Raw genomic sequence first — 24,497 nt, 5'->3', positions numbered from 1 at the left:
ACTGGAAAAGCTGGAGTCAGTGGGGATCAGTGAGGAAGATGTTTGTTGATTGGAATAGTACTTGCACAAAGGAAGGTGTTGTGGTTGTTAGAGGTCAATCATCTCAGCCACAGGACATTACTATAGAGGTTCCTTAGGATGTCCTAAGCTCATTCATCTTCAGTGTGTCATTGATGACCTTACCTTCAACATAAGGACTCAGTGTGGGGGTGTTTACTGATGATTTCAAATTGTTTAGCACCATTCATGACTTCTCAGAAAGTAAAGCAGCTCAGCTCCATGTACAGCAAGACTTGGACAACATCCATGTTTCAGCCGACAAGTGATAAGTAACATTAGGATCACACAAGTGCCAGACTATGACAATATTCAACAAGAGAGGGAGTCTAGCTATTGCCCTTGATGTTCAATGGCTGAATCCACCTGAGGGTTATTATAGACTAGAACGTGAACTGGATCAGCCATTAAAATGCTGTGACTACAAGACCAGGTCAGAGGTTAGGCATTCTGTGGGGAATAAGTCACCTCCTGTATCCCTACTGCCTGTCCACCATATACAAAGAACAAGTCAGGAGTGTGCTGGAATACTCTCCATTCGCCTCCAAAACACTCAATAAACTCAATGCCAACTTGGACAAAGCAGTCTGTTTGATTGGCACAGCAAACATCACCTTCAGCATTCACACCCTTCAACACCACTGCATAGCGATGCCAGTGTATATCATAAGACATATGAGCAGAAATTAGGCCATTCAGCCCATCGAATCTGCTCCGCCATTCATTCATGGCTGATAACTTTCTCAACCCCATTCTCCTGCTTTCTCCCTGTAACCGTTGATCCCCTTGATATTCAACAACCTATCTATCTCAGTCTTAGATATATTCAATGACCTGGCCTCCACAGCCTTCTATGGCAATGAATTCCATAGATTCACCACTCTCTGGCTAAAGAAGTTTCTCATTATCTCCATTCTAAAATGTCTTTCCTTTACTCTAAGGCTGTGCCCTTAGGTCCTAATCTTTCCTACCAATGGAAACATCTTCCCAACATCTACTCTGTCCAGAGAAAGTGAGGGCTGCAGATGCTGGAAGTCAGAACTGAAAATGTGTTGCTGGAAAAGCGCAGCAGGTCAGGCAGCATCCAAGGAACAGGAGAATCGACGTTTCGGGCATAAGCCCGAAGAAGGGCTTATGCCCGAAACATCGAATCTCCTGTTCCTTGGATGCTGCCTGACCTGCTGCGCTTTTCCAGCAACACATTTTCAGCTCTACTCTGTCCAGGCCATTGTTTCAATTAGATTGCCCCTCATCCATCTAAACTCCATCAAGTATAAACCCAGAGTCCTCAAAAGTTCCTCATATGTTGAGCTTTTCATTCCTGAGACCATTCTCATGAACCTCCTCTGAACACGCTCCAGGACCAGTATGTCCTTCCTGAGACATGGGGCCCAAAACTGTGCACAGTATTCCAAATGCAGTCTGACTAGAGCCTTAAAGAAACTCTGAAGAGCCTTAAAGAAACTCTGAAGCAGCTTTGACAAAGGGTCAGTTAGACTCGAAACATCAGCTCTTTTCTCTCCTTACAGATGCTGCCATACCTGCGAGATTTTCCAGCATTTTCTCTGAAGTACATGTCTGCTTTTATATTCAAGTCCTCTCAAAACAAATGCCATCATTACATTTGCCTTCCTAACTACTGACTCAACCTGTAACTTTACTTTGACAGAATCCTGAACTAGAACTCCCAAGTCTCTTTGCAGTCAGACTTCTGAATTTTCTCCCCAGTTAGAAAATAGTCCATGCCTCTATTCGTCCTACCAAAGTGCATGACCTCACACTTTCCCACATTGTACTCCATCCGCCACTTCTTTGCCCACTTTCCTAACCTGTCCAAATCCTTCTGCAGCTTCCCTGCCTCCTCAATGTGACCTGTCCCTCTATGTTTCTTTGGATTGTCTGCTAACTTAGCCAGAGTGCCCTCAGTTGCTTCATCTAGATCGTTAATGTATAAAAGTTAATGAAAAGTTGTGGTCACAACACTGAGCCTTGCAGAACACCACTTGTCACCAGCTGCCATCCTGAGAAGGACCCTTTTATCCCCATTCTCTGCTTTCTGCCAGACAGCCAATCTTCTATCCATGCTAATACCTTATCTCTAACACCATGGGCCCTTATCTTACTCAGTAGCCACCTTGTTAAAGGCCTTCTTGAAGTTCAGATCAATAATATCCATTGGCTCTCCTTGGTCTAACCTGCTTATTACTTCCTCAAAGAATTCTAGCAGATTTCTCATCTACAAGATGCACTGCAGTAATTCAAAAATGTTCCTTTCGCATCGCTTTCCAAACTAAAGACCCTGCACCACCCATAAGGACGAGGAAAATGCATGCATGGGAATACCACCACAGGCAAATTCCTTTTCATTCTAATTTGGAACTAACTACCTTGCCATCCCTTCATAGTTCCAGACTTTTGACCTACTAACAATGTCTTCACTTCACTACGTAAGTACTGCATTATCTGGGGTGGTTCAAGGGGATAACTTATTAGCACTGCTGCCTCACAGTGCCAGGGACCCAGGTTTGATTCCAGCCTTGGGCGACTGTTTGAGTTTGCATATTTTCCCTGTGTCTGCCTGGGTCCTCTGGTTGCTCGGGTTTCCTCCCACAATCCAAAGATGGGCAGGTGAAGTGAATTGGTCATGCTAAATTGCCCATAATGTTCAGAGATGTGTACATTAGGTGCATTAGTCAGGGTAAATGTAGAATAATGGGTTTGGGTGGGATACTCTTCAGAGGGTCGGTGTGGACTTGTTGGGCCGAAGGACCTGTTTCCAAACTGTAGGGATTCTATTCTATTCACCTTTTCCAGTGCAATTAGGGATGGATAATAAATGTTGACCTAGCCAGTGATCCCCACATCTCACGTACTCAAGAAAAAAACATAAATTCGATAGGAGGATCCATCATTGTATAGAAAAAGCAAAAAGACAAATTAATATAGGCCAAATCTTACTTTTGGCTAAGTGTCAGTATTGTCAGGTTTGATGGAGGGTTTCTCGCAGCTAGGCTGAGCAAGCCTTCTCACCACCTCCATCACCTCAACAAACTCGCCTCATTAATTACTCTCCCGTATTGATTGCACACCTCTCACATGATTCTCGTCCCTTTCTACCAAATACCATTCCCAGAAGAACTCACCAGGTATCTACAGAAAGACTAGCATCACTAGTGATCACGCCATATTTAAAATGTTGCTCTACACCCAGAGAAGCATTGCCTTCACCAGCAAAGTAATAACACAACAGTCACAAAGTCAAACTGTTCACAGCACATAGCCGGCATAGCTTATACTTCCTCAGACATAGAACACCATTCTTTCATCTTAGTCACTGTTTAACTGCAAGGCTGTACAATTTATCTGTCCTTAGTTACATCCTATCTAAGTCACTGCTGTCCCCAATGCCTATTTTCGACCCACATTTTATCATTGTCCAATAGGGGAACATAACATACAGGTAAGCAATCTGACAGTTCCAAATATGAGCTTTTATATCCAGTCAGCAAAAGCAATCACAAACAAAATGAATAGATGCTGCAGTTCACCTCCACAATGCAAACCAAATTGGCATGATGACCAGTGACTATTTTACAGTCACGACTGCTTCACCAGAGCCGTAGTCAAAGCATGAGCAATATTATGTCTGTGCTCCACATCAATCAGGGGATTATGCAATGGTATCATCAGTGGTTGCAAAGCATAGCCTTGTCCCACAGTAATCTATCTTCTAAGACTCCTGGACCCCTCAAAGGGTATGTTTCAGGAAGTAGGGGATGTGATAGCTGTCAATATAGCAATGAACACACCTCCAGGAAGTGGTAATGGTGATCACAGATCACCTGGACATTAATGCAACCCCTTCCTAAGAGTTCTGCAGTGTTGTGATCTGGCCCTATCAATGCAATGTGTGTACAAATGATGACACCTTGCATCTGAGGGAGGCAGCCCCATTTTCCAATCCTCCTGCCAGGATTTCAGCACTGATCTCATCATGAGGAAACAAAATAAAGTGGTGTGTGCAAATTGCATCAGTCACTGTCTTGATGAACTTGTAAGCACACAAATGACTGAAAGATTATACATAGGTCAAAAATCGCTCCCTCAAATAGATATTCAAAGGACTATGGTCATGTTTACAGCTAGAGGAGAGGATTAACTCCCACTCCTACAGCCCTCAGGTCCCACTCTAGCATCTAGCATTGCCTCAGCCATTCTGCAATGCAGTTTGGATTCAGTAAACAGCAAGTGATGGCAGGAAACGCAATTCATGGTGGTCACCATCAGTACTATGTTCTATCTGGTTGCCAGGTACTCCCCCATCCCCAAAGTATCCATATCCTGTTTTACCTTGCACTGCCTGGACTGCCCATTTTCACCCATTTAGAAACCCACCATGTCGAACTTTGCCTTCAGCCTACCCCCTTGCCTCTTGAGCCCGAACACTACATATTACTGATGCTAAGTATGATCCTTTGTCCCAAAAGCCCTTCAATCCTCCACATCAACACAAAGACACCAGGACTTTATTCACTCTAGACCTCTGATTGAATTCAACAGACAATGCCTAGATGTGACTGACCAGACCTCTAATTGCTATCTTTGCGATTCCCATGATTGCTTGAGATAGCCCTACAAATTGTGCAGTGCCTACTGCCAAGGCTATAGTAGGATATATCCCCTAACCTTGACCACCTGAGAAAATGACTGACCTTGGCAAAGCCCCTGAACTGTATGTAGACTGTGCCAATGACTGAGGCTACCTGGGCCTTTGACCAATATTGGATCCCCTTGACTAGAATGAGGACTAGCTCACTTTCCTCATTCAAAACTGGAAGCAATATATTTATAATGATATTTAAATTTATGACTTTATTGAGTTTATTGGCTGAAAGTCCATGCCTGTAGGGAAAACCCTCCACTATTTCTTGTGAAATGAACTATGGGACTGAATAGGAACCACATAGTTGAGATCACTTTTGCTTTTTGTTGTTTTTGTAGAAATGTATATACAGATACATGAATATAAAATTGGATGAGTATAGGAAATAGAGAATATTGATCAATGGATATTTTTTGGGTTGGAAGCAGATTGCAGTGGAGTTCCCCAAGGGTCACTATTGGGACTCTTGATTTTCCTGATATATATTTATGTTCTGGCTCTTGACTTACAGGAACAATTTCAAAGTGTGTAGATGACATTAAACTTGGAAGAATTGTAAAGTGTGAGGTGAGTCACTTTGTCAGAACTTTGAAAGCCAATATAAAATATAGGATACAATTCTAAAAGGGTACAGGTACAGAGGGACCTAAGTGTATATGTCCACAGATCATTGAAGGTGGCAGGACTGGTGAGGAGAACAATTAATAAAGCATACAGTGTTCTTGGATTTATTAATAAGGAATAGAGTACAATTGCAGGGAGGAGATATTGGACTGAAAACAAAAACTGTTGGAAATCAGAGGGTCAGACAGAGAGCAAGCTATTGTTTTGAGTGTAGACTCTTTATCAGATGCTGAACTTGTACAAGACACTTGTGCCCGAAATGTCGATTCTCCTGCTCCTATGATGCTGCCTGACCTGCTGCGCTTTTCCAGCAACACATTTTTCAGCTCTGATCTCCAGCATCTGCAGTCCTCACTTTCTCCAAGACACTTGTTAGACCTCAGCTGGAGTATTGTGCACAGTTGTGGGTGCCACACAATAGAAAAGATGTGAATACATTGGAGAGATTGCAGAAACAATTTAAAGAATAGAACCAGGATTGAGAAACTTCAGTTATGATGAGTGATTGAAGGAGTTCAGACTTTCTCCTTTGAGATAAGATGCCTGAGAGAAGATTTGATGCAAGTTTTCAAAATCATAAGTGGCTGAAAAGTAGAAGGGAGAAGTTATTGGAAAATAAGAAAAATGGAACAATTTGAAGTGATATGTGAAAGAAACAAGAGTGATGTGAGAAAGAAGCTTTTCACACAGCAAGTAGTTAGGATGTGAATGAGGTGGAGGCAAGTTCAGCTGAGGCATTCAAAGGGGCATTGGATGATTATTTGAATAGAAATTATGTGCGTGGAAATGAGGAAAAGAAAGGAAATTGGCAGCAGTAGCTAATTGAAAAGGTGCAAGCACAGTGGGTCAATGGGCTCCTTTTGTGCCATAACAAATAATCAATTCTGTCAGAAGGTGACTATTTAGCTCTTTGTTAGAACTATCCCCTTTAATCTCCCTTCACTGCTCCTTCCCCATCCTCTCACTGCTTTTTCCCCCACAAAGGAGGATTTGCCCGTGGTTCTAGAAATGGGAAATGTATTAAAGAGTTCAAAGAAATGAAAGTAGGTTAACGTCCAGGCAAGCATGACTGTAATAAGATTTAGAAAGTAATTCACAACAATACAAACATGACAAAGATTAAGATAATAGGTTGGAAAGATGTTAGTTTTCAAGAGTTGACAATATATCAAATATATGCAAGCTGGACAGCAATATTGCCAAAGAATCAGATAGAACAGAATTGGGAAGCACGCAAACAGTGTTGAACAAAGCCCAGGAAAAATATACTTTGCATTAAAAAATGGAACATCTAAATATTGTCGTGATGATATAAAATATGAACTACTGATTGAATTCTTTGGCTAATTTAATGCATACAACTTTCATGGACAGAAATAGTTTTCAAAGAAAGGACCAAAACACTGATTTTAAACGGTCACAGTAATTGTCTTATCCATATAGTTAAAAATCATACAACATCAAGTTATAGTCCAACAGGTTTATTTGGAAGTACAAGCCTTCAGAGCACTGCTCCTTCATCAGGTATCCGAAAGCTTGTTCTTCCAAATAAACCCGTTGGACTATAACCTGGTGTTGTGTGATTTTTAACTTTGTCCACCCCAGTCCAAAACCAGCTCCTCCACATCATGACTTGTCCAGTCAGGATGGCCATGTTTCATGAAGCCAGTGTGGATCAGACAAAAGACAGCCTGAGCTGAAGTGAACAAGGGCAATGAAATCAATCAGGTAAAAACAATGACTGCAGATGCTGGAAACCAGATTTTGGATTAGGAATAGATGAAGGGCTTTTGCCCGAAACGTTGATTTTGCTGCTCCTCGGATGCTGCCTGAACTGCTGTGCTCTTCCAGCACCACTAATCCAAAATGAAATCAATCAGTTAGACCCTGTGTGGGAGGAGTGAAAAGTTCTTATCTGATTTACACTATTATGAAAATTTTCAAATGTTGGAGACAAAACACTTAATTGAGTTACCAGTCAGGAAATGGCAGCCTTTGGGGGCACAGAATATAGAAACAGCTTCTATTTCCAAGAGCTTTTTAAGTAGACCAAGAGAAATGGAATTAAGATTGCAGAACTGAACACACCTGAGAATGATCTTTCTCTTTCTCAAGAAGAGAAGAGCCTAGTTGACAGCACTGACTGGAAAAGAAGAATCAGAGAACTGAAAACTTTAAAAAAACTTCAAAATTCATAACTGCTCACTGCATGGAAGAAGTCAACTCACCTCAGGTCAAAGCCTTACACTAAAAGGATACCCAATCTGTGTGTTCTGTAGGGTTAAGCAAAAATCTCAATCATTTTGAGAAGATTCCCTACCATCTAAAATTACTGAAATTCTACCAGAATCTTGGAGTTATTTTTGAAATTAAACTTAAAGAAAACCCCAGCAGTTAAAATATGCTGTAATATACAGTCACAGGGGCAGTTTGTCTAGAAGCTGGGGAAACCTATTCACACCTCAGCCCTACAAGAACAATGAACTAACCTTTGTGACAACTGAATTCAGACAACATGGACTCTGCGCAAATTACAAACCCTCCAACTTCAATTGATGTTCAATCACATAAACACAGGCATTCCATACAATCAGGAAGCCTATTCACCCTGATGGAAAAGACATTTGCACCTCCTCTAATAATCAGGATGACCAATTCATCTTGAAAGAAACAACAAAGAGACTATTATAGGAAACCAGAATTAACGGGGAGATAAGAGGCCTGCACTTCCAGATCAAAAATAAGTCAGAAGGGGTTGAAACAGAACAGGGAAGGATCCCTGCAAGTACCTCCAGAAGAAGGACCACAGCACCAAGAACAATCCTCACTATCCAAGTTCTTCTGGAATAGAGCCGTTCATCTGCTCTTGATTCCTCTCTGAGTTCTTTAAACAGGGTCTATGTAGTTCAGCTGCCTTCTGAGCAGTACAGCTAACTTGGGTAGTTGTTGCGGCTGTTTGAGATTTGTCTGTGTTCTTTTTCTTGGTATACAATCACAGCTTGCAGCTGGGCCTTCAAAAGATTCTGAAGAATCTCCTTAATATGTCCTAGGTTTATTTTCTTTCCATTTGATTTCCACTGATTGCAGTTGAACATTTTTGAGTGCTTTTAAGGAAAATAAATGGTTGCAATTGATGTGTTAGAAGCAAACGATATTGCTAATAGTGCACATTCACATTTTGGACACACTTACTGACACCATTTTTGGTGTCAGCAGACATTAACACATTTTAACTGGCGAAAATTATAACCTTGTGCTAAACATAAGTTAAATCTTTGTTGTGACCAAATAAGGAGACTGACAAAAAAATCATAGGGTCACCGATGTGTTATGACATAGAATGAGGCTTTTTGGCCTGTCATATGTGTACCGCCCTTCAAATTAGTAACTTTATTCAGTGCCAAACTCCTTTTCCTCATATCCTTACACATTATTTCAATCCAAATAATCATCCAATACTCTCAGCTTCCTCAGACTGAACCTGCTTCCACCACACTTTCAGGCAGTGCATTCCAAACCCTCACTATTTGTTGTTTTTTCTCACCTCACATTTTCTTCTTTTGCAAATTAAAGTTGTGTCCTCTTGTTCTTGTTATTTTTACAAGCGGGAAATGTTTCTCCCAACGATTGTATCATGATTCAAGATTTTGTAAACCTAAATATGATTTCTTCTTACCCTTCTTCTCTCCAAGGAGTGTAGTCCTAACTTTTTTATTCTATCCTTATAACTGAAGTTTCTCATCCCTTCAACCATTCCTGTAAGTACGGAAACTGTTTTCTTCAATGCATTCACATCTTTTCTATAATGTGGTGCCCAGAACTACATTCACTGCCACATCTGAGTCTAACGTGCATATTTAAAAAGAAGGAAACTGATTTATTCCTTTTCACCAGTAACACCATAATAAAGGAGACATTATGAGAAAAGAAATGAAGGGAAAATATAAAAGTAAGAAAATGTGTAGCTCCATGGATATTGCAAGGGAGTATATAAATGGATGAGTAATGAAGTCAAAAAAGATTAATTAGGAAGGCAAATGAAATGAGATTGTCAAAGGACAAATATAAAAATACTCAATATTCTACTTAATACATAATTCTCCATAAATAAAACTTTTTATTTGGAATAATATGAGCAGTTTGGGACACCATATCTCAGGAAGGATGTGCTGGCATTGGAAGGAGTCCAGAAGAAGTTTACAAACATGATCTCAGTGATGAAAGGTTTGTCATATGAGGAGTGGTTGAGGACACTGGTTCTGTAATTGATGGACTTAAGAAGATGTGGGGGGGGGGACATCTCATTGAAACTTACAGAATACAGAGGGGCTTGCATAGAATGGATGTGAAGATATTACCATTAGTTGAAGAGATTAGGACTCGAGGTTACAGCCTCAGAGTGAGGAACAACCCTTTAGAATAGAGATGAGGAGGAATTTCTTCAGCCAGAGGGTGATGAATCTGTGGGACTCATTGAGAGAGAAGGCTGTGGAGACTAAATCATTGAGTGTATTTAAGACAGAGATAGATAGGTTTAGTAAACTTTCATATGAACTAATGAATAAGGCAGAGCACATGGAGCTAGATGACTAGTGTTAGAGTGGATAGCAAGCTATCTGCAAAGCAGAATTACTAGAGTGACAAACAGTGAATGTGGAGCCCCATGAGGATTAGTTCGGGGACCACTCTCATTCATAATCTACATTAGTAGTTTAGACTTTAGAATTTAAAAAAAAACTTCTGAAGAAGTTATATCAAACTGAAAATGTTAACTGTTTCTCTCCAGAGATGAGGCCAGACCTGTTGAGATTCTCCAGCACCTTTTATTTTAATTCATAGCTTCTAAATGTGTCTATGATAGTAAACTGAGAGGGCTAGTCAAGACTGAAAAGCACTATAACAACTTACAATAAAACATTAGTACAGTTACAGAATGGGAATGGAATTGGCTAACGAATTTCAAGTTCTGGTCTCCTTCCTATCAGAAGGATGTTGTGAAACTTGAAAGGGTTCAGAAAAGATTTACAAGGATGTTATCATGGTTGGAGGATTTGAACTATAGGCTGGGGCCGTTTTCCCTGGAGCGTCAGAGACTGAGGTATGACCTTTCCAAGGTTTATAAAATCATGAGGGGCATGGGATAGGATAAATAGATGAAGTCTTTTCCCTGGGGTAAGAGAACTCAGAACTAGAGGACATAGGTTTAGGGTGAGTGGGGAAAGATATAAAAGAGACCTAAGGGACAACTTTTTCGCACAGAGAGTGGTACGTGTATAGAGTGAGTTGCCAGAGGAAGTGGTGGAGGCTGGTACAATTACAGCATTTAAAAGGCATCTGAATGGGTATATGAATAAGAAAAGTTTAGAGGTATATGGACCAGGTGCTGGCAAGTGGGACTAGATTAGATTGGGATATCTCGTCAGCATGGACGGGTTGTTTCCGTGCTATACATCTCTATGACTCTATAAGTGTGGGGCATTGCATTTTGTAAGAAATAAGGTTGCATATTACATAAAAATAAAAATTTAAGTGGAATTAAGGAGCAAAGCGACCAGGGAGTACAAATACAAAAATTACAAAAAATTGTGAGGAGAAATTATGTTATAACAAATGCAAACCAAAATATTCTTGTTGCAACTGGAACGAAAGAGTTGGAAAGAAGAAAAGTTTATGGTAAATCTGTATTGAACCTTGTTTGGACCACACTTGGAAGCGTGTGTTTCAGTCACCATATCATAAAATCGATATAGGGGCATTAGAGAAGTTGCAAAAAGTTTACAAGAATAATAGCACAACTACACAATTAGCATAAACAGGCAGGTTTCTTTCCTATTGAAACTAAAAAGCTGAAGTATGACCTGATGGAAGTCTTCAAAATTATTAAAATATTTGCTAGAACAGACACTAAGTTTTTCCACTTGTGTGGAAGAGCAAACTAAGAATATAAAGTCAATAATGAATATAATGTCAATATGAAGTAGTCACCTAGAAATGAAGCTGTGAACTCTGTGAGTAGTGAGAATGTAAATGTTTAAAACATTTTAAGCATTTGCTACAGTTGCCTCGAAAAGGAAGCTGGATAACATCAGAAAGAAAAAAACTAGAGGGTTCTGTAAATACATGTTAGGTGAGAAGAAGCTTTACCAGAGTATAAACATTGTCTTGAACTGGGTGGGCCTGACAGCCAGTTTTTGTTTCTACGTAACTTTATATTTTTCTTCTTCAAAGGTTCATCAAATTAGCAATTATTATGATTAACTATTTATGAATAGATAGGTGTAACACTAAATTAGATACTTTAAGTTGTCTTCTGTTGCATCTATGATTTAACACTGGTGAAAATATATAAATATATTTATAGAGACCAACATTGTGGAAATTTACAATAGTTTATTTGTATTGATTTTATTCATTAATTTTTTTCATAAATTTTCCAGGAAAGTGCAAGTCCTCTATGGTGGAACAGACCTGTTTGACTATGAAGTACGACGAACATTTAAGAACGATATGTTGCTGGCTTTTATCAGCAGTGGATGTATAGCAGTTCTGGTGTATATTCTCACCTCATTTTCAGGTCAGCAAGCCCCTGCCCATTTTAACCATAAATTGTTTTTCTTGTGAAGTAAATTAATTTTATTCCCTTTCCCTTACCTTTACCAGCATTGCTTTGCAAAGGGTCACTGGGAGATGCTGGAGCACAGAATACTTTCAGTTCTAATTTTTCACTCTTCTAAAACAAGAAGTACCAGGATGCACCAGCCTTACTAATCACCAAGCTCTCAAATGGTCCTCCATATTTATCCTCTTACGCATTCATGCATTCAGCAACTTAGGCCCTAAGTTCTGGAATTCTCTCTTTGTGTGGTTCATTCCACCCATCACACCTCACTTTCGTGGAGTTGCTTCTTAAAATTCAATTCTTTGACAAGATTTAGGTAACCTGTCCTAACATCTCTTCACATAGCTTCCTATGATATTTGGTTTGATTATGCTCCAGTGGAAGGCATTGGAATGTTTTCACAATTTTACACATGTTTTATTTAATGCAAATATATATTGGTAACCTTGTATAGAATAGCAAATATTTCATTTGCAGAACTGTAGGCATTTAGCAAGGTTTAGCTATTCATTTTGCAGCTTGTTCATATTTTGCCACTTCGACCATTTTAACAATCACATTTAATGAGTTTGCTTATCTCCCCTTCCTATGAAAAAAATCTTTCCATTTGTTTATATCCCAGTTTCATAAATTACTCATTGACTAAGTAGGGCAGCAGGTGACTGAATTCAAACTTAGTGTGAGCAGTTCTGAGCACCAGATTTGAGGAAGGATATGTTGGCCTTTGTGTGAGTAGATTAAACAGAATACTACCTGAACATGAGGGTCTAAATTACAATGAGAAATTACACAAACTAAGTTTATATTCCCTGGAACTTAAAAGATAAGGTATTTGATCAAAGTTGTAAAGATGGTAAAAGGAAACAGATAGGGTCGAGAGGAGAAAATTATTTCCACTGGTTGAGTTGTCAAGGACTAGGAGCTATGAAGTAAAAATGACAGCTGTTCCTTTCAGGAGTAAAATTAGGAAACATTTCTCCTAAAAAGGGCAGGATATTTTTGGCACTGAGTTATACAAATGATAATTAATGCTAGATCTTTTGTAAATATAGTCTCTGAAATAGATTGTTTTTGCTAATCTTTGATATATGGAATTAGTTGCAGATCATCTATGACCTCATTGGTCATTCCGTCCAACAAATGAATACTGGTATTTATGCTATATATATGTTTCTTCCAATCCTTCTTCATAGAATCGTAGACTAATTATACCATTGAAGACCATTTAACTTGTCATATCCATCTAGCACCATCAGTAAATCTTTCTATTCTTTTCCCTCTCGCGTTTACATAACTTCCCCATAAGTGCATTTTGCCAGTTATCTCCATGTGATAGTAAATTGCATCCATTCTCCCTTTCTCCTGTTTCTCCTGAATTCCCTGTGGATTTATGAGTGACTATCTTATATTTGTTGCTCTTCATTTTGGGCTCTCACATTGAAACTCAGACAGAATTTAACACCCTGAGACCATGACTACCTTCCCTTCCAAGATGGATTCACTCTTTCCTCTGAAACGGCAGTTAAGTGAACCCTTAAGAGCCTCATTCCAAAACCAAGCTTGTTAAGTGGGACCGCTCTTTAACAGAGACTCCTTGCAAGATTTTGACATCCACTGGCTGCAAGAAAAGATTCTAAAATAAGAATTTATCTGCCCTATATAAGCTGACTCCTTCACTCCCTCCCTACCCATCCAACCCAGCAACCCCAATCCACATGCCATTTCCTGGAGCTCTTATGTCAATTCCTAATAAATGCCATACTGAAGAACTAGTGGTGGCCACCATGGCATTGACAGGACAGCTGCTGTCCTCTCATGGGCTGGCACATCTTGGGAATGGGATTTTCACCCACTTCCAAATTTATGGGGACTGATTTCACTCATGGGAACTAGAATGCCCAATCACCATCCGATAAGTGCTCAATTAGGGGTAGCCATGCATGAGAAGGTCAGCGATTGTGGTGATAAAACTGATAGCAGAGAGCCCCTAAACTGTTTCTACTTCTCAGGGTGAAATGTGACATCACACAAAGCAGCTAAGTGATTTGTGAATATTTATGTTGTCTCTCTTTTGATTGGGAGAAAGTGAGGACTGCAGATGCTGGAGATCAGAGCTGAAAAATGTGTTGCTGGAAATCTCTTTTGATTGGCCAAATGATTTGAATCAGGAAATATTATTATATCAGAAGAGTACAGTTAATAAATGTGACTTCTAAAATATTTAAGATCTAAATTAATTGATTGGGTGAAGATGGCTGAAGAGGTAATGTGTTATACCTGTAGTCTGTGGGAACTAGTGGATGCCTGCAATGAATGTTTGCTGCCTGAGAAACTTCAGCTCAAAGATGAGCTGGAATCCAACCTGGTTATACTGTGACACATCAGGGAGAGGAGAGGCATTTTGTCACTGTGTTTCAGGAGGTACCCACACCCTTAGATGAATTACATCAAATTTAGTCCCTGACTATGGACAAGAGAGTGTGATCGTGAGTAAGGCAGCTTTGGGGAGCTGCATTTAGTGTTGGAGGAGTTTCAGCCAGTGCTGTTATCCGATAGGTATGAGGTTCTTGCTGCTGTTGTGGATGAGTGTACAGACTGCAGGGATAATAAGCAGACTGAACGTCACCAGGACTGCTTGGAATTGGTGGACTAGACCATATTCAAGTACTCAGTACCCTTAATTATGAAGTGCTTCAAAAGGCTGATTAGCCAACATCAACTCTAGCGTCCCAGCATTCTTCGATCCTCTACAATTTGTCTATCGAAGTAACAGGTCCACAGCGAATGCCATTTCCCTAGCCCGACACTCATCCCTGGAACATCTGGACAGGACACCTACATAAGACACCTCCTCATCGACCATAGCCCCACCTTCAACACCATTAATATATTTATAGAGGTGGCACTTTTATATATAGAATCAACATGGCTTTATGAAGGGGATAGCATGCCTGAAAAATCTAATAGCGTTATTTGAGGAGATAATAAGCAGCATAGATAAAGGAGAACCAGTGAATGGAACATATTTAGGTTTCTAAAGTATTTTCTATAAGGTACCACCCATAAGGCTACCGAAGAAGAAAAAAGCCAATGGTGTTGGGATAATATATTAGCATGGATGGAGGATTGGCTAACTAATAGAAAACTGAGAGTTAGGATAAAGAGGCCATTTTCAGCAACATGTAACTAGTCTAGTGCACAACGATCAGTGCTGGGCACATTATTATGAGCAATATATATATATATAACAATTACTTGAATCACAGAAATGAATGTACTATCACTAAATTTGCAGATGACACAAAAATAGGTGGGAGCACAAGTACTGAGAATGACACAAAGTCTGAGGATCAACATAGATAGGTTACATGAGTGGGTAAAAACTTTCCAGATGGAATATATTGTGGGGAAATATGAGGTTATCCACCTGACAAAGATTAGAAGAGTTGAATATTATTTAAATGATCTAAGACTGGAGAGAGCTGCAACACACAGATTTGGCGTTCTTGTACATGAAGAACAAGGGAGGTCTTGCTAGGCAAGACACAAGTCAAAGTCACACAAATATTATGACACAGAGGTCGAGCCCCTGTGTTAATTATAACTAAACCATGCAGAATAGCTCGTTTCACCTCAATCTGCTAAAAGGATGAGTGAGTGTGAGTGAAAGAAAACCCCTGATTTCCACTGTTTAAAGAAAAAAAAACAACTTATTTTCCTAACTCTAACAGTGAACACTATTAATAAATCTGAGTCTCCTTTTTCTGAACTAATTACTATCTGGCCCCATCTCTTAAAAAAAAGGTACTCCCATAACAATCATTAAACATTACATTAACTTAATCTCTCAAAGTCCATACAGTCTCTTATGCTGTCTTCCTTCTAGTCTTCCAGATCTGTTACTTCCTTGCGATTCTGCTGTCTTCTCCCTGGGTTGTCTTCTAACGTTTTACTGCTTTTATTGGAAAAGGTATGTTTGATAGATAGTGCCTTCTGAGATTTCTGGGAGAGCAAGACGTTTATTTCCTTGGATGGCAGTTGTTCTGACCAATTTTCAAAAAGCCCTTTTTTTAACCCCCAACATCATACCCACTCAGTGGTCCATTATTGTCAGTACAATAAATTCAAACTCAATTGGGTTTTGGTATCCTGGGCATAATTTAAATTAACTGGTTAAATTTGAATTGGCTGTCAAAACAGCAACCAAAACTCAGGTTTCCATTTAACAGCTACTTGTCACATCTAGCTATTCTGGAACAGCCCATGTCTTAGCTATTCTGTATATTGGCAACAGTTGGCTGTACTTTAAATTCGGAAAGAGACCATACACTCTTTCAACTTTGTAACACATGGGATACTGTGAATAGTTTTGGTTCCTTTATCGAAGGTAAACTAGCATTGGTAACAATAAGGAGAATATTCATTAAGTTGATTCTGGCTATCTTCTTATGATGAGGTCAAGTAAGTTGAGCTTATACTCCTTGCCATTTAGAAGATTGACAGGAGACGTTAATGAAACATCTAAGATTTTTAAGGTGCATGATAGGATAAATGCAAAGGCAATGCTTCCCATTTTGGGAGAGTCTAGAAACAAAGGATATACTCTCAGAGTAAAGGTCTACCATTTAAGACAAATGGGGAACAATATTTCTCTGAGGATAGTCAGTCTGTGGAATTCTTTACCGCTGATGGTTGACGAAGCTGAGTCATGAAGTTTATTCAAAGTTGAGATCAACAATTTTTTAATCAATAAGGAAATCAAATGTTATAGGGTTAAAACAGGAAAGTTGAATTGAGGATATCAGATCAGCCTTTGACTGACAAAGCATACTCATTGAGTCAAACAGTTGACATCTACTCCTACATCTTATGATCTTATTTGATTTGCCTCTGTGTTTGCTGCCAATTTATTCTGGTCCCTTTATTCCTTTAATTTTCTTTTTCCTTTTTCTTTTTATATTTAGCCTGAATGTCCTTGTATTTTCAAGTTGACACTTTTCATATTCTCCTTTTCTCCTTCATCCAACTCTCTAACCCATTTGTTATTCATGCGCCAGCTGTTGCTTTAATTGAGATCAGTTAACTCAGCACTGATCAATGACCTTCTGGTTTGTGTAACTCAGTGCCACAGAGCATGTTACAAACTCAATAAGCCAAACATGTTGCATTAGAAAATCAGCTGTTAAGTGGAATGTGTGATTTGTCCTCGAAGACTGGAATTCCAGTCACAGACTGAAATTACAAAAATAAAGTTGAGAGATAAAGATAAATGTATGCTTCAATACAATTTAAACATACTTTCCATTGTTTAAAATGCAACAATTCTTTGCTTCTGTGGTTTATAAGATTATGTAGGGCCTCAATTGTATAATAGCTTTATAATTCATCCGTGTCATTTTTATTGTATATACACAGTGCAGTAGTTATGTTAAAGCAGTCTTTATGGGAAATTGTTAATGAAGCTCAAATAGAGTTGCAATAGATTTATCATAAACACCCACTAAACATATAACTCAAAATCTTTGCTGAGAGCAATATTGAATGGCTTGATATATTTATCAAACTGAGCATCAGTCATTGCCATTCGTCCAACTACTAATTGTATAAGTTCCTAAAAGACTTTTAAAATTTATTGTACTCTCCACATTTCTGAAAAAAATTAGTTGAGTACTGAGATGATAGTGAAGACGGGCATTAACTGCATGTTATAAAGGGATGAGTGTAAATTTAACAGCAGCTCCACTAAAGTCCTGAATTGAACTTCCTTAAAGAGTGGGCAGCACAGTGGTTAGTGCTGCTGCCTCACAGTGTTAGAGACCCGGGTTCAATTCCTGCCTTGGGCAACTGTCTGTGTGGAGTTTGCACATTCTCCCCGTGTCTGCGTGGGTTTGCTCCGGTTTCTTCCCACAGTCCAAAGATATGCAGGTTAGGTGAATTGGGCATGCTAAATTGCCCGTAATGTTAGGTGAAGGGGTAAATGTAGGGGAATGGGTCCGGGTGGGTTGCTCTTTGCAGGGTCGGTGTGGACTTGTTGGGCCGAAGGGCCTGTTTCCACACTGTAAGTAATCTAATCTAATCTAATCGAAAGTTGGGAGGATGGCACTGCGCCTTCCTTAAAGAAGTAAAGTTAAATCAGTGGAATTGGTTTGTGGGTGGGCCTAATGCTTTTCAAGATCTTAAGAGAATTAGTGACTATTTGACTCAAACTGCAAAGGCCAAACAGATGCAATACATGGAAACAACTTATCAGGAAGGAAAAAGAAATGAAGCAAGCACAGAAAGTGCTGGAGAAACCCGGCATGTCGACCAGCATCTGTGGAGAGAGAAATAGATTTAACATTTCAAGTTCAATATGACCTTTCTGAAACTCTCTCCACTGATGCTGCTCAATCTGTTGAGTTTCTGTAGCATTCTCTGTATTCATTTCAGATTTCCAACTACAGCTGTATTTGTTTCTATTGAGGAAAAAAAAGACTTGCATTTATGCTTTTTTCCAGGACATCCCATAGCAGCCAGTGATGAAACTTTAAAGTATAATCACTGTTGTAATGTAGGAAAATGAGGCAGTCAATTTGCAAGAATATTTTGTAATTTGCAATGGCAAAGTCCCACAAATAGCAATTAAATAAGTTAACTGACCACAATTTTGTTTGAGGAACAAATGTTCTAAAATTCAGGAAATTTTGGAAAATCATACCACACATCTGTTATCTGTACAGCTGGCAATGATGATGGAAGGGATAGATTTTTCTGAAAGCTTGATCTGCATGACAGAGCAATGCATCAAAAAATCAAATCTATGAATTAACAAATTGGTTCAAATGATTGTTTACACTATTAATGGATGTCAGGTTCTGCAATCAATTTCATGGAAAGTGATTTGTTAAATTGCCTTTGAGTTCTGTATTGCTGTGCTTTATGGCCACAATAAAGCTTCACAGGCAATATTATACATTTGTACTTCTGCTATCCAACACAAGCCAGATGTTCTCCATTCAGAAAATAGGGCAACAAAATAACTGGAGAGGTTAATTGCAAATAGATGTTTCATTTCTTTTAGAAATTAACGGCTGGAAAGCATGAATTGTGTGAGTGTTTATACTTGTGCAAGAACAAATATCATTATCATTGGAAAATTAGCATTTTGTAATTAAGTTTTGAAAGTATTTTTGTTGTATGTGAAGTCTGAGATTATTATAATCCATACTGAAAACTCTTGTATCTCAAATGTGTTGAGCTATCACTACCTGTTTCTTTTTTAGTTTGAACATAAATGTGTATGTGCATTATTTTTAGTTACTCATGTGTGTCTACATCAAAGTTCTGTGCACCAGTCAAAAAAAATGAAACATCGTTTTCACTTTTCAATTTCTGCAGCCAAGTTGCGCACAAAGACCACATATACAATGTTCCTATAAAGAAAATGGACAGAATGCCTGCAAAATTTAACTTCTCACTCGTAACACTAAATCCTCTCTGGGGATCTGAGCTTTGAATTTCCTGTTATCACATTTTTGAGTAAACCTGTCACAAACAATCCTTATGAAAAATTATTTTTTAAAAACTCTCAAGTTCTAACATTTGATTCTGTTCAGTTTCTGTTATTTTTTTAAAAGTCCCTGATGCAATCTAGTTGCCTATGTGAATAATCATAGAATCTTAATTGTACACAAGCAATCCATTTGGTTCATTATATCTGTACTAGCTCTTTGATAGACCTGTCCTTTTAATTCATTGCTTTATAAATTGTTTTTCCTCTAAGTATTTAATTATTTTTTACATCTTACTTTTGGATGTACTTTACTTATCCTTTCAGGTAATTCATTTCTGCCCACAACTGCTCGTCATGTCACCTTTTTTATTGTTTGACCCCAAAGATTTATTATTGGCTTGCTTCTGTTTCTCATCTGCATAATGCCTCTTAGTGACATAATTCAAAAGCGTTGGATTAGTCTTTGAATGCATGTTTATAACACCAAATTCTATCTCACCAACAATTCCCTCAAACAATACTAGATGAGTTGAAATTTTCCTCAAAACCTTCTAAATCAGATCCCTAATACTGACTCCATCTTGCTCCCTTCCATTTCAGACTAAACCAGAATGTTCAAAACTTTGGTGTCACATTTGGCCCTAAGGTGACCTTACAACCACTTTAGCATTATCATAAAACCACTTATTTCCACTTCTGTAATTCTACCTGACTTCATCCTTATCAACTCATCTGCTGCTGAAACTTTCCTTCACGTCTTTGATATCTCTGATGGATTCTCCCATCATTTAAATGGATGTGTTCTTTCAAAAACAAAATAAAAGATAGTGTTACAGTCTAGCTTGCTATAATCATACATGTGCTATTGGATCAAGGTTTAATTTATATTAGCAAATGCAAATACTGCCTATGAAGTTGGTGTTGTAGGTTCACTGGAGGCATTGGTATTGTGCTGCGCTCACTTATGCCCTGAAGGCACTTGACTCTGCTGTTCTGAAACGCTGAAATCACTCAATGCAGAGATTCCTCAATTTAAGTATGTCTAAGATTATTTTGCTTTCCATGTATTAGGACTTTGCAAGCTTTGAGGTTGGTTTTCAAGATATCTTTATCTCTAAGTTTGACACAGTCCATTGTGCAAGTTTCTATGCTCAACTGGCTTTGTGTTTTCTGGAGTACTCCATGTGAACCACATAACAAACCCAATGAAATAGAACTCTGATGAGCATGCTTTCTAACTGCACAGATCCTCCACACTGTTTGCAGTGTCAAAAGCTTTGTTCAGATCAATAAATATCATATACAGTTCCTTATTTTATTCGCTTATTTTCTTAAATTTGACATGCTGCAAAAATTATGTCTCCCCCAAAATGCATGAAAGCTACACCAAGTTAATGAGATGAATGACAGTTCAATTGAGATTAACCCTTGCAAGAGTTGTTCTTGCAGTTAATGATGAGGAGGCACTGGTGTTGGAGTGAGGTGGACAATGTTAAAAATCACACGACACCAGGTTATTGTCCAACAGGTTTATTTGGAAGTACTAGCTTTTAGAGTGTTGCTCCTTCATCAGGTAGCTAGTGGGTCAGGATCATAAAACACAGAATTTATAGGTTCATTTAATATATATTAGTTGCACAACACTATAATCTTGTGCTATAAATTCTGTGTCTTATGACCCTACCCCACTAGCTACCTGCCGAAGGAGCAACGCTTCGAAGGTTAGTGCTTCCAAATAAACCTGTTGGACTATAACCTGGTGTTGTATGACTTTTAACTCTTGCAGTTAAAAGTAATGATCTTCCATGTTGAAACTCAGATAGATTTGATCCCTTTATGTTTGTAAGGGTGAATTATTAATGCAGTCTTGCGACACAGCATGCTGGTTTCAGATAAGGTTGAAGAGATTAATGAGTTTCCTAACCATGTTAGCCCCTCTATACTTGAATGCTTCATTCTTACTGAATATCAACTACTCTAGAATGTCACCAGCTCCCAGTGATTTTCCCACAACAAGCTGCTTTGTGGCTTTCATGACTTCCAGTTGAGAAGGATCAAGAGCAAGTTGTTCCAGAATGTAATGCCATTATGTATCTCAATGGCATCATTGCACACTATGGATTTTTAATTAAGGATGTGGTCAGTGTTCTGTTCAAAGAGAGAGATCTTGTGTCTATTTGTCAGGTGCAGATTGCCTTCACTCAGAGGATGGATATCGCACCATTGGTTTTGGGACCACAGACTGAACACAAACCTTCAGATGGAGCCTTCAGACATTTTTATTAGCAACTGCTTGAAGCTCATTGGCCATGTTTTCCCACCAATAGTTTTTAATTTTTCTCAGTTTAGCCCATAGCATGTGTTTTGCGCAATGGCATCTGCCATTCCTTGTAGATGATATTTTGCCAGAGAAACAAGATCTATGAGTGTTTTGCGACTTCATCTAGAAATTGGTGATATATTTTCACTGTTATCAAATCAGTTTTTGGAGCTTCTGTTTAACTGTCGGTAGTGTCCTTTAACATTTTTCAAAAATCATCAATGGCAATGTTGTCCTGCAGGATATCTGCAATTTCTAGTTTGTGGCTAATTTCTGTTGTTATTCTTGTCTCTTGGCTATGCCTTTAAGAAAAGTTACATCAGGCTTACTTTGTGGCTTGCCTCTATGCTACAACACCGTAAACTTTATCTTCAAATGCAGAATACTGCCAAGGAGCTGTTTGGAAGCCAACATTCTATACATCTAAGCAAGCGGGTCAAGCAACATCCTGAGATTTCTACGACAGACAGTAACATAGTCCAATGTGTTGCAAGTTTTTGAATCTAAGATGCATCCAAATTGTTTCCAGTTTAGAATTGTAGAGCCATACAGCCTGGAACAGAGCCTTCAATCCAACTAGTCCATTCCAACCATAATCCCAAACTAAACTAGTCCCACCTGCCTGCATTTGACCGGAGTCCTACAAATATTTCTTATTCTATGTACTTACCTAAACATCGTTTAAACATTGTAACTGTACCCACATCTACCACTTCCTCTGGAAGTTCATTCTACACACAAATCACTCTGTCTAAAAACATTGCCCCTCATGTCTTTTTAAATCTTTCTCCTCTCACTTTAAAAATATGCCCCTGAATCTTGAAAGTCCCCACCCTAAGGAAAAGACACCTCTCATGATTTGATAAACCTTTATAAGGTTACCCCTTAACCTCCTATGCTCCAATGAAATATTTCCCAGCCTATCCTTACAACTAAAGCCCTCCAATCCCAGCAATATCCTGGTAAATCTCTTCTGAATCCTTTCCAGTTTAATAATATAACAGGGTGACCAGAAATGGACACAGTACTGTGAAAGAGGCCTCACCAACATCCTGTACAACCTCAACATAACAAAGTTTGACTGCTTGCTGTCGGTTAGATCAAATTCATTGCATTTAGAGATGAGTTGGCTATTGGAGTTTGCTTTGCCAATATGGTGGTGTCCTAGTACTCCTCCTGTCCATATGTTACAACCTGCTGCAAAGCAAGAAATTCACCAAGTTTGTCCTGCTTGGGTACGGTTAGAGTTTGTCCTGCTTGGGTAAGGTTAGAGTTCTCTAATTATCTTGCTGAGATCATCATATTGTTTCCTTTGACTTCATTTGTATGTGTCTTTGTTGAAGTGTAGGCTCTATTGAATGTTGTATTTTGCAAGATTATGCAAGATGTAAAATTAAGAATGGTGAGTCGTTCACTGATCCTTGGATGGCTGAGTCAAGCTTGCATGCCAATTCAAATTAAATATCAAAGCCCATGCCTAATTGTTGAGGCTGGTCCTTGGAATTTTCATGTGGTGGAATGTGTAGCCCATATCAACTGCCTCATATTGAAACTCATCAGTGAGCTATGTTTCACTTGAGGCAGTTGTATGGATGTCATATCCATCCAACATTCTGGTACTAAGGGCTGTTCTGCACTCTGGTCTTGTATTGTTGTCTAGAAGTGTTCTAATATTTCCTAGACCAATTTTCATACTGTAACTAGCAGTCTTACTCTTTATGTCTCAACTTCAGTGAATGTGTGACCATTCAGAATTGGTAACCTGGCAGGTGCAAGTAAACAGGATATGTTTAGGATTCCAGTTTCTTTATTTTCCCCAACGCTATACCCATAAATTGGAAATACTTTCTTGCCACAGAAGGATACAAATTCCACATCTGCCCTGATCTTTGGGGTGTATCAGTCAGTCTGTGGCTACCTATGTGCTGGGTTGTGACTGAAAACTATCCCCATCATCACTCGAACTTTCCCACAGGCTAGTAAGTGACTACAACAGCAGGTCAAAGGCTGAGATCTCAGTGGTGAGTAACTCACCTCCTGACTCCCCAAAGTTTGTCCAACATCTACAAGGCACAAGTCAGTAATATGATGCAATATTCTCCACTTGTCTAGGTAAATGCAGCCTCAACAACACTCAAGAAGCTCTACACCATCCAGGACAAAACAACTTGGTTGATTAAAATTCTATCTACTACCAGTACTTGTACTGTTCTTTATACCTTAGTACATTCACTCCCTCCATCGCACATGTATTGTGGCAGCACTATGTACCATCAACAAGATGCACTGCAACAAGGCTCTGTCAACAGCATTTTCCAAACTGCAGCCTCTACTATCGAGAAGGACAAGACCATGAGATGCATGCAGAAGACACTACCTATATGCTTCCCTCCAACCTGCGCTCCGTCTTGACTTAGAAATGTTTCAGCATTCCTTCACAGTTAGAAGTCTAAAATTACTTACAAAGTGTGGCTGTGCCTGCACCACATGAACTGCAATAGTCCAATAGACTGCCTCACCATCACTTTTTCAAGTGTAGTTAGAGATGAGAAATAGATGCTGATCTGGCCAGTGATGCTTGTATTCCGCAAAAGAATAAATAATACATTGTGAATACGTTACCGACTTACATAATATACATTTGTCCCCACACTTGTGAATGTATTTTGTTGTCTCTCTTCCTTTACTCACTTGAATGGAGGGCTTTCCATCACTCCCTCCT

The 24,497-nt window shown here is 39.0% G+C and overlaps 1 protein-coding gene across 4 annotated transcripts in view; it reads left to right on the top strand.

Moving 5' to 3' along the window:
* The window catches only part of disp3 (dispatched RND transporter family member 3), a 492,208-nt gene that overhangs the window by 331,802 nt on the left and 135,909 nt on the right, over positions 1 to 24,497 (top strand). For all 4 annotated transcript variants that reach the window (XM_043675594.1, XM_043675595.1, XM_043675596.1 and 1 more), the window contains one exon: positions 11,782 to 11,918. In XM_043675594.1, the coding sequence (XP_043531529.1) occupies positions 11,782 to 11,918 (137 nt within the window). The remainder of the gene's footprint in view (positions 1 to 11,781; positions 11,919 to 24,497) is intronic.

This window comes from Chiloscyllium plagiosum, chromosome 34 (assembly GCF_004010195.1).
Source record: "Chiloscyllium plagiosum isolate BGI_BamShark_2017 chromosome 34, ASM401019v2, whole genome shotgun sequence".
Taxonomy (NCBI): domain Eukaryota; kingdom Metazoa; phylum Chordata; class Chondrichthyes; order Orectolobiformes; family Hemiscylliidae; genus Chiloscyllium; species Chiloscyllium plagiosum.
The sequence above is the reverse complement of the archived record's forward strand: the minus strand, read 5'-3'. Positions and strand labels throughout refer to the sequence as shown.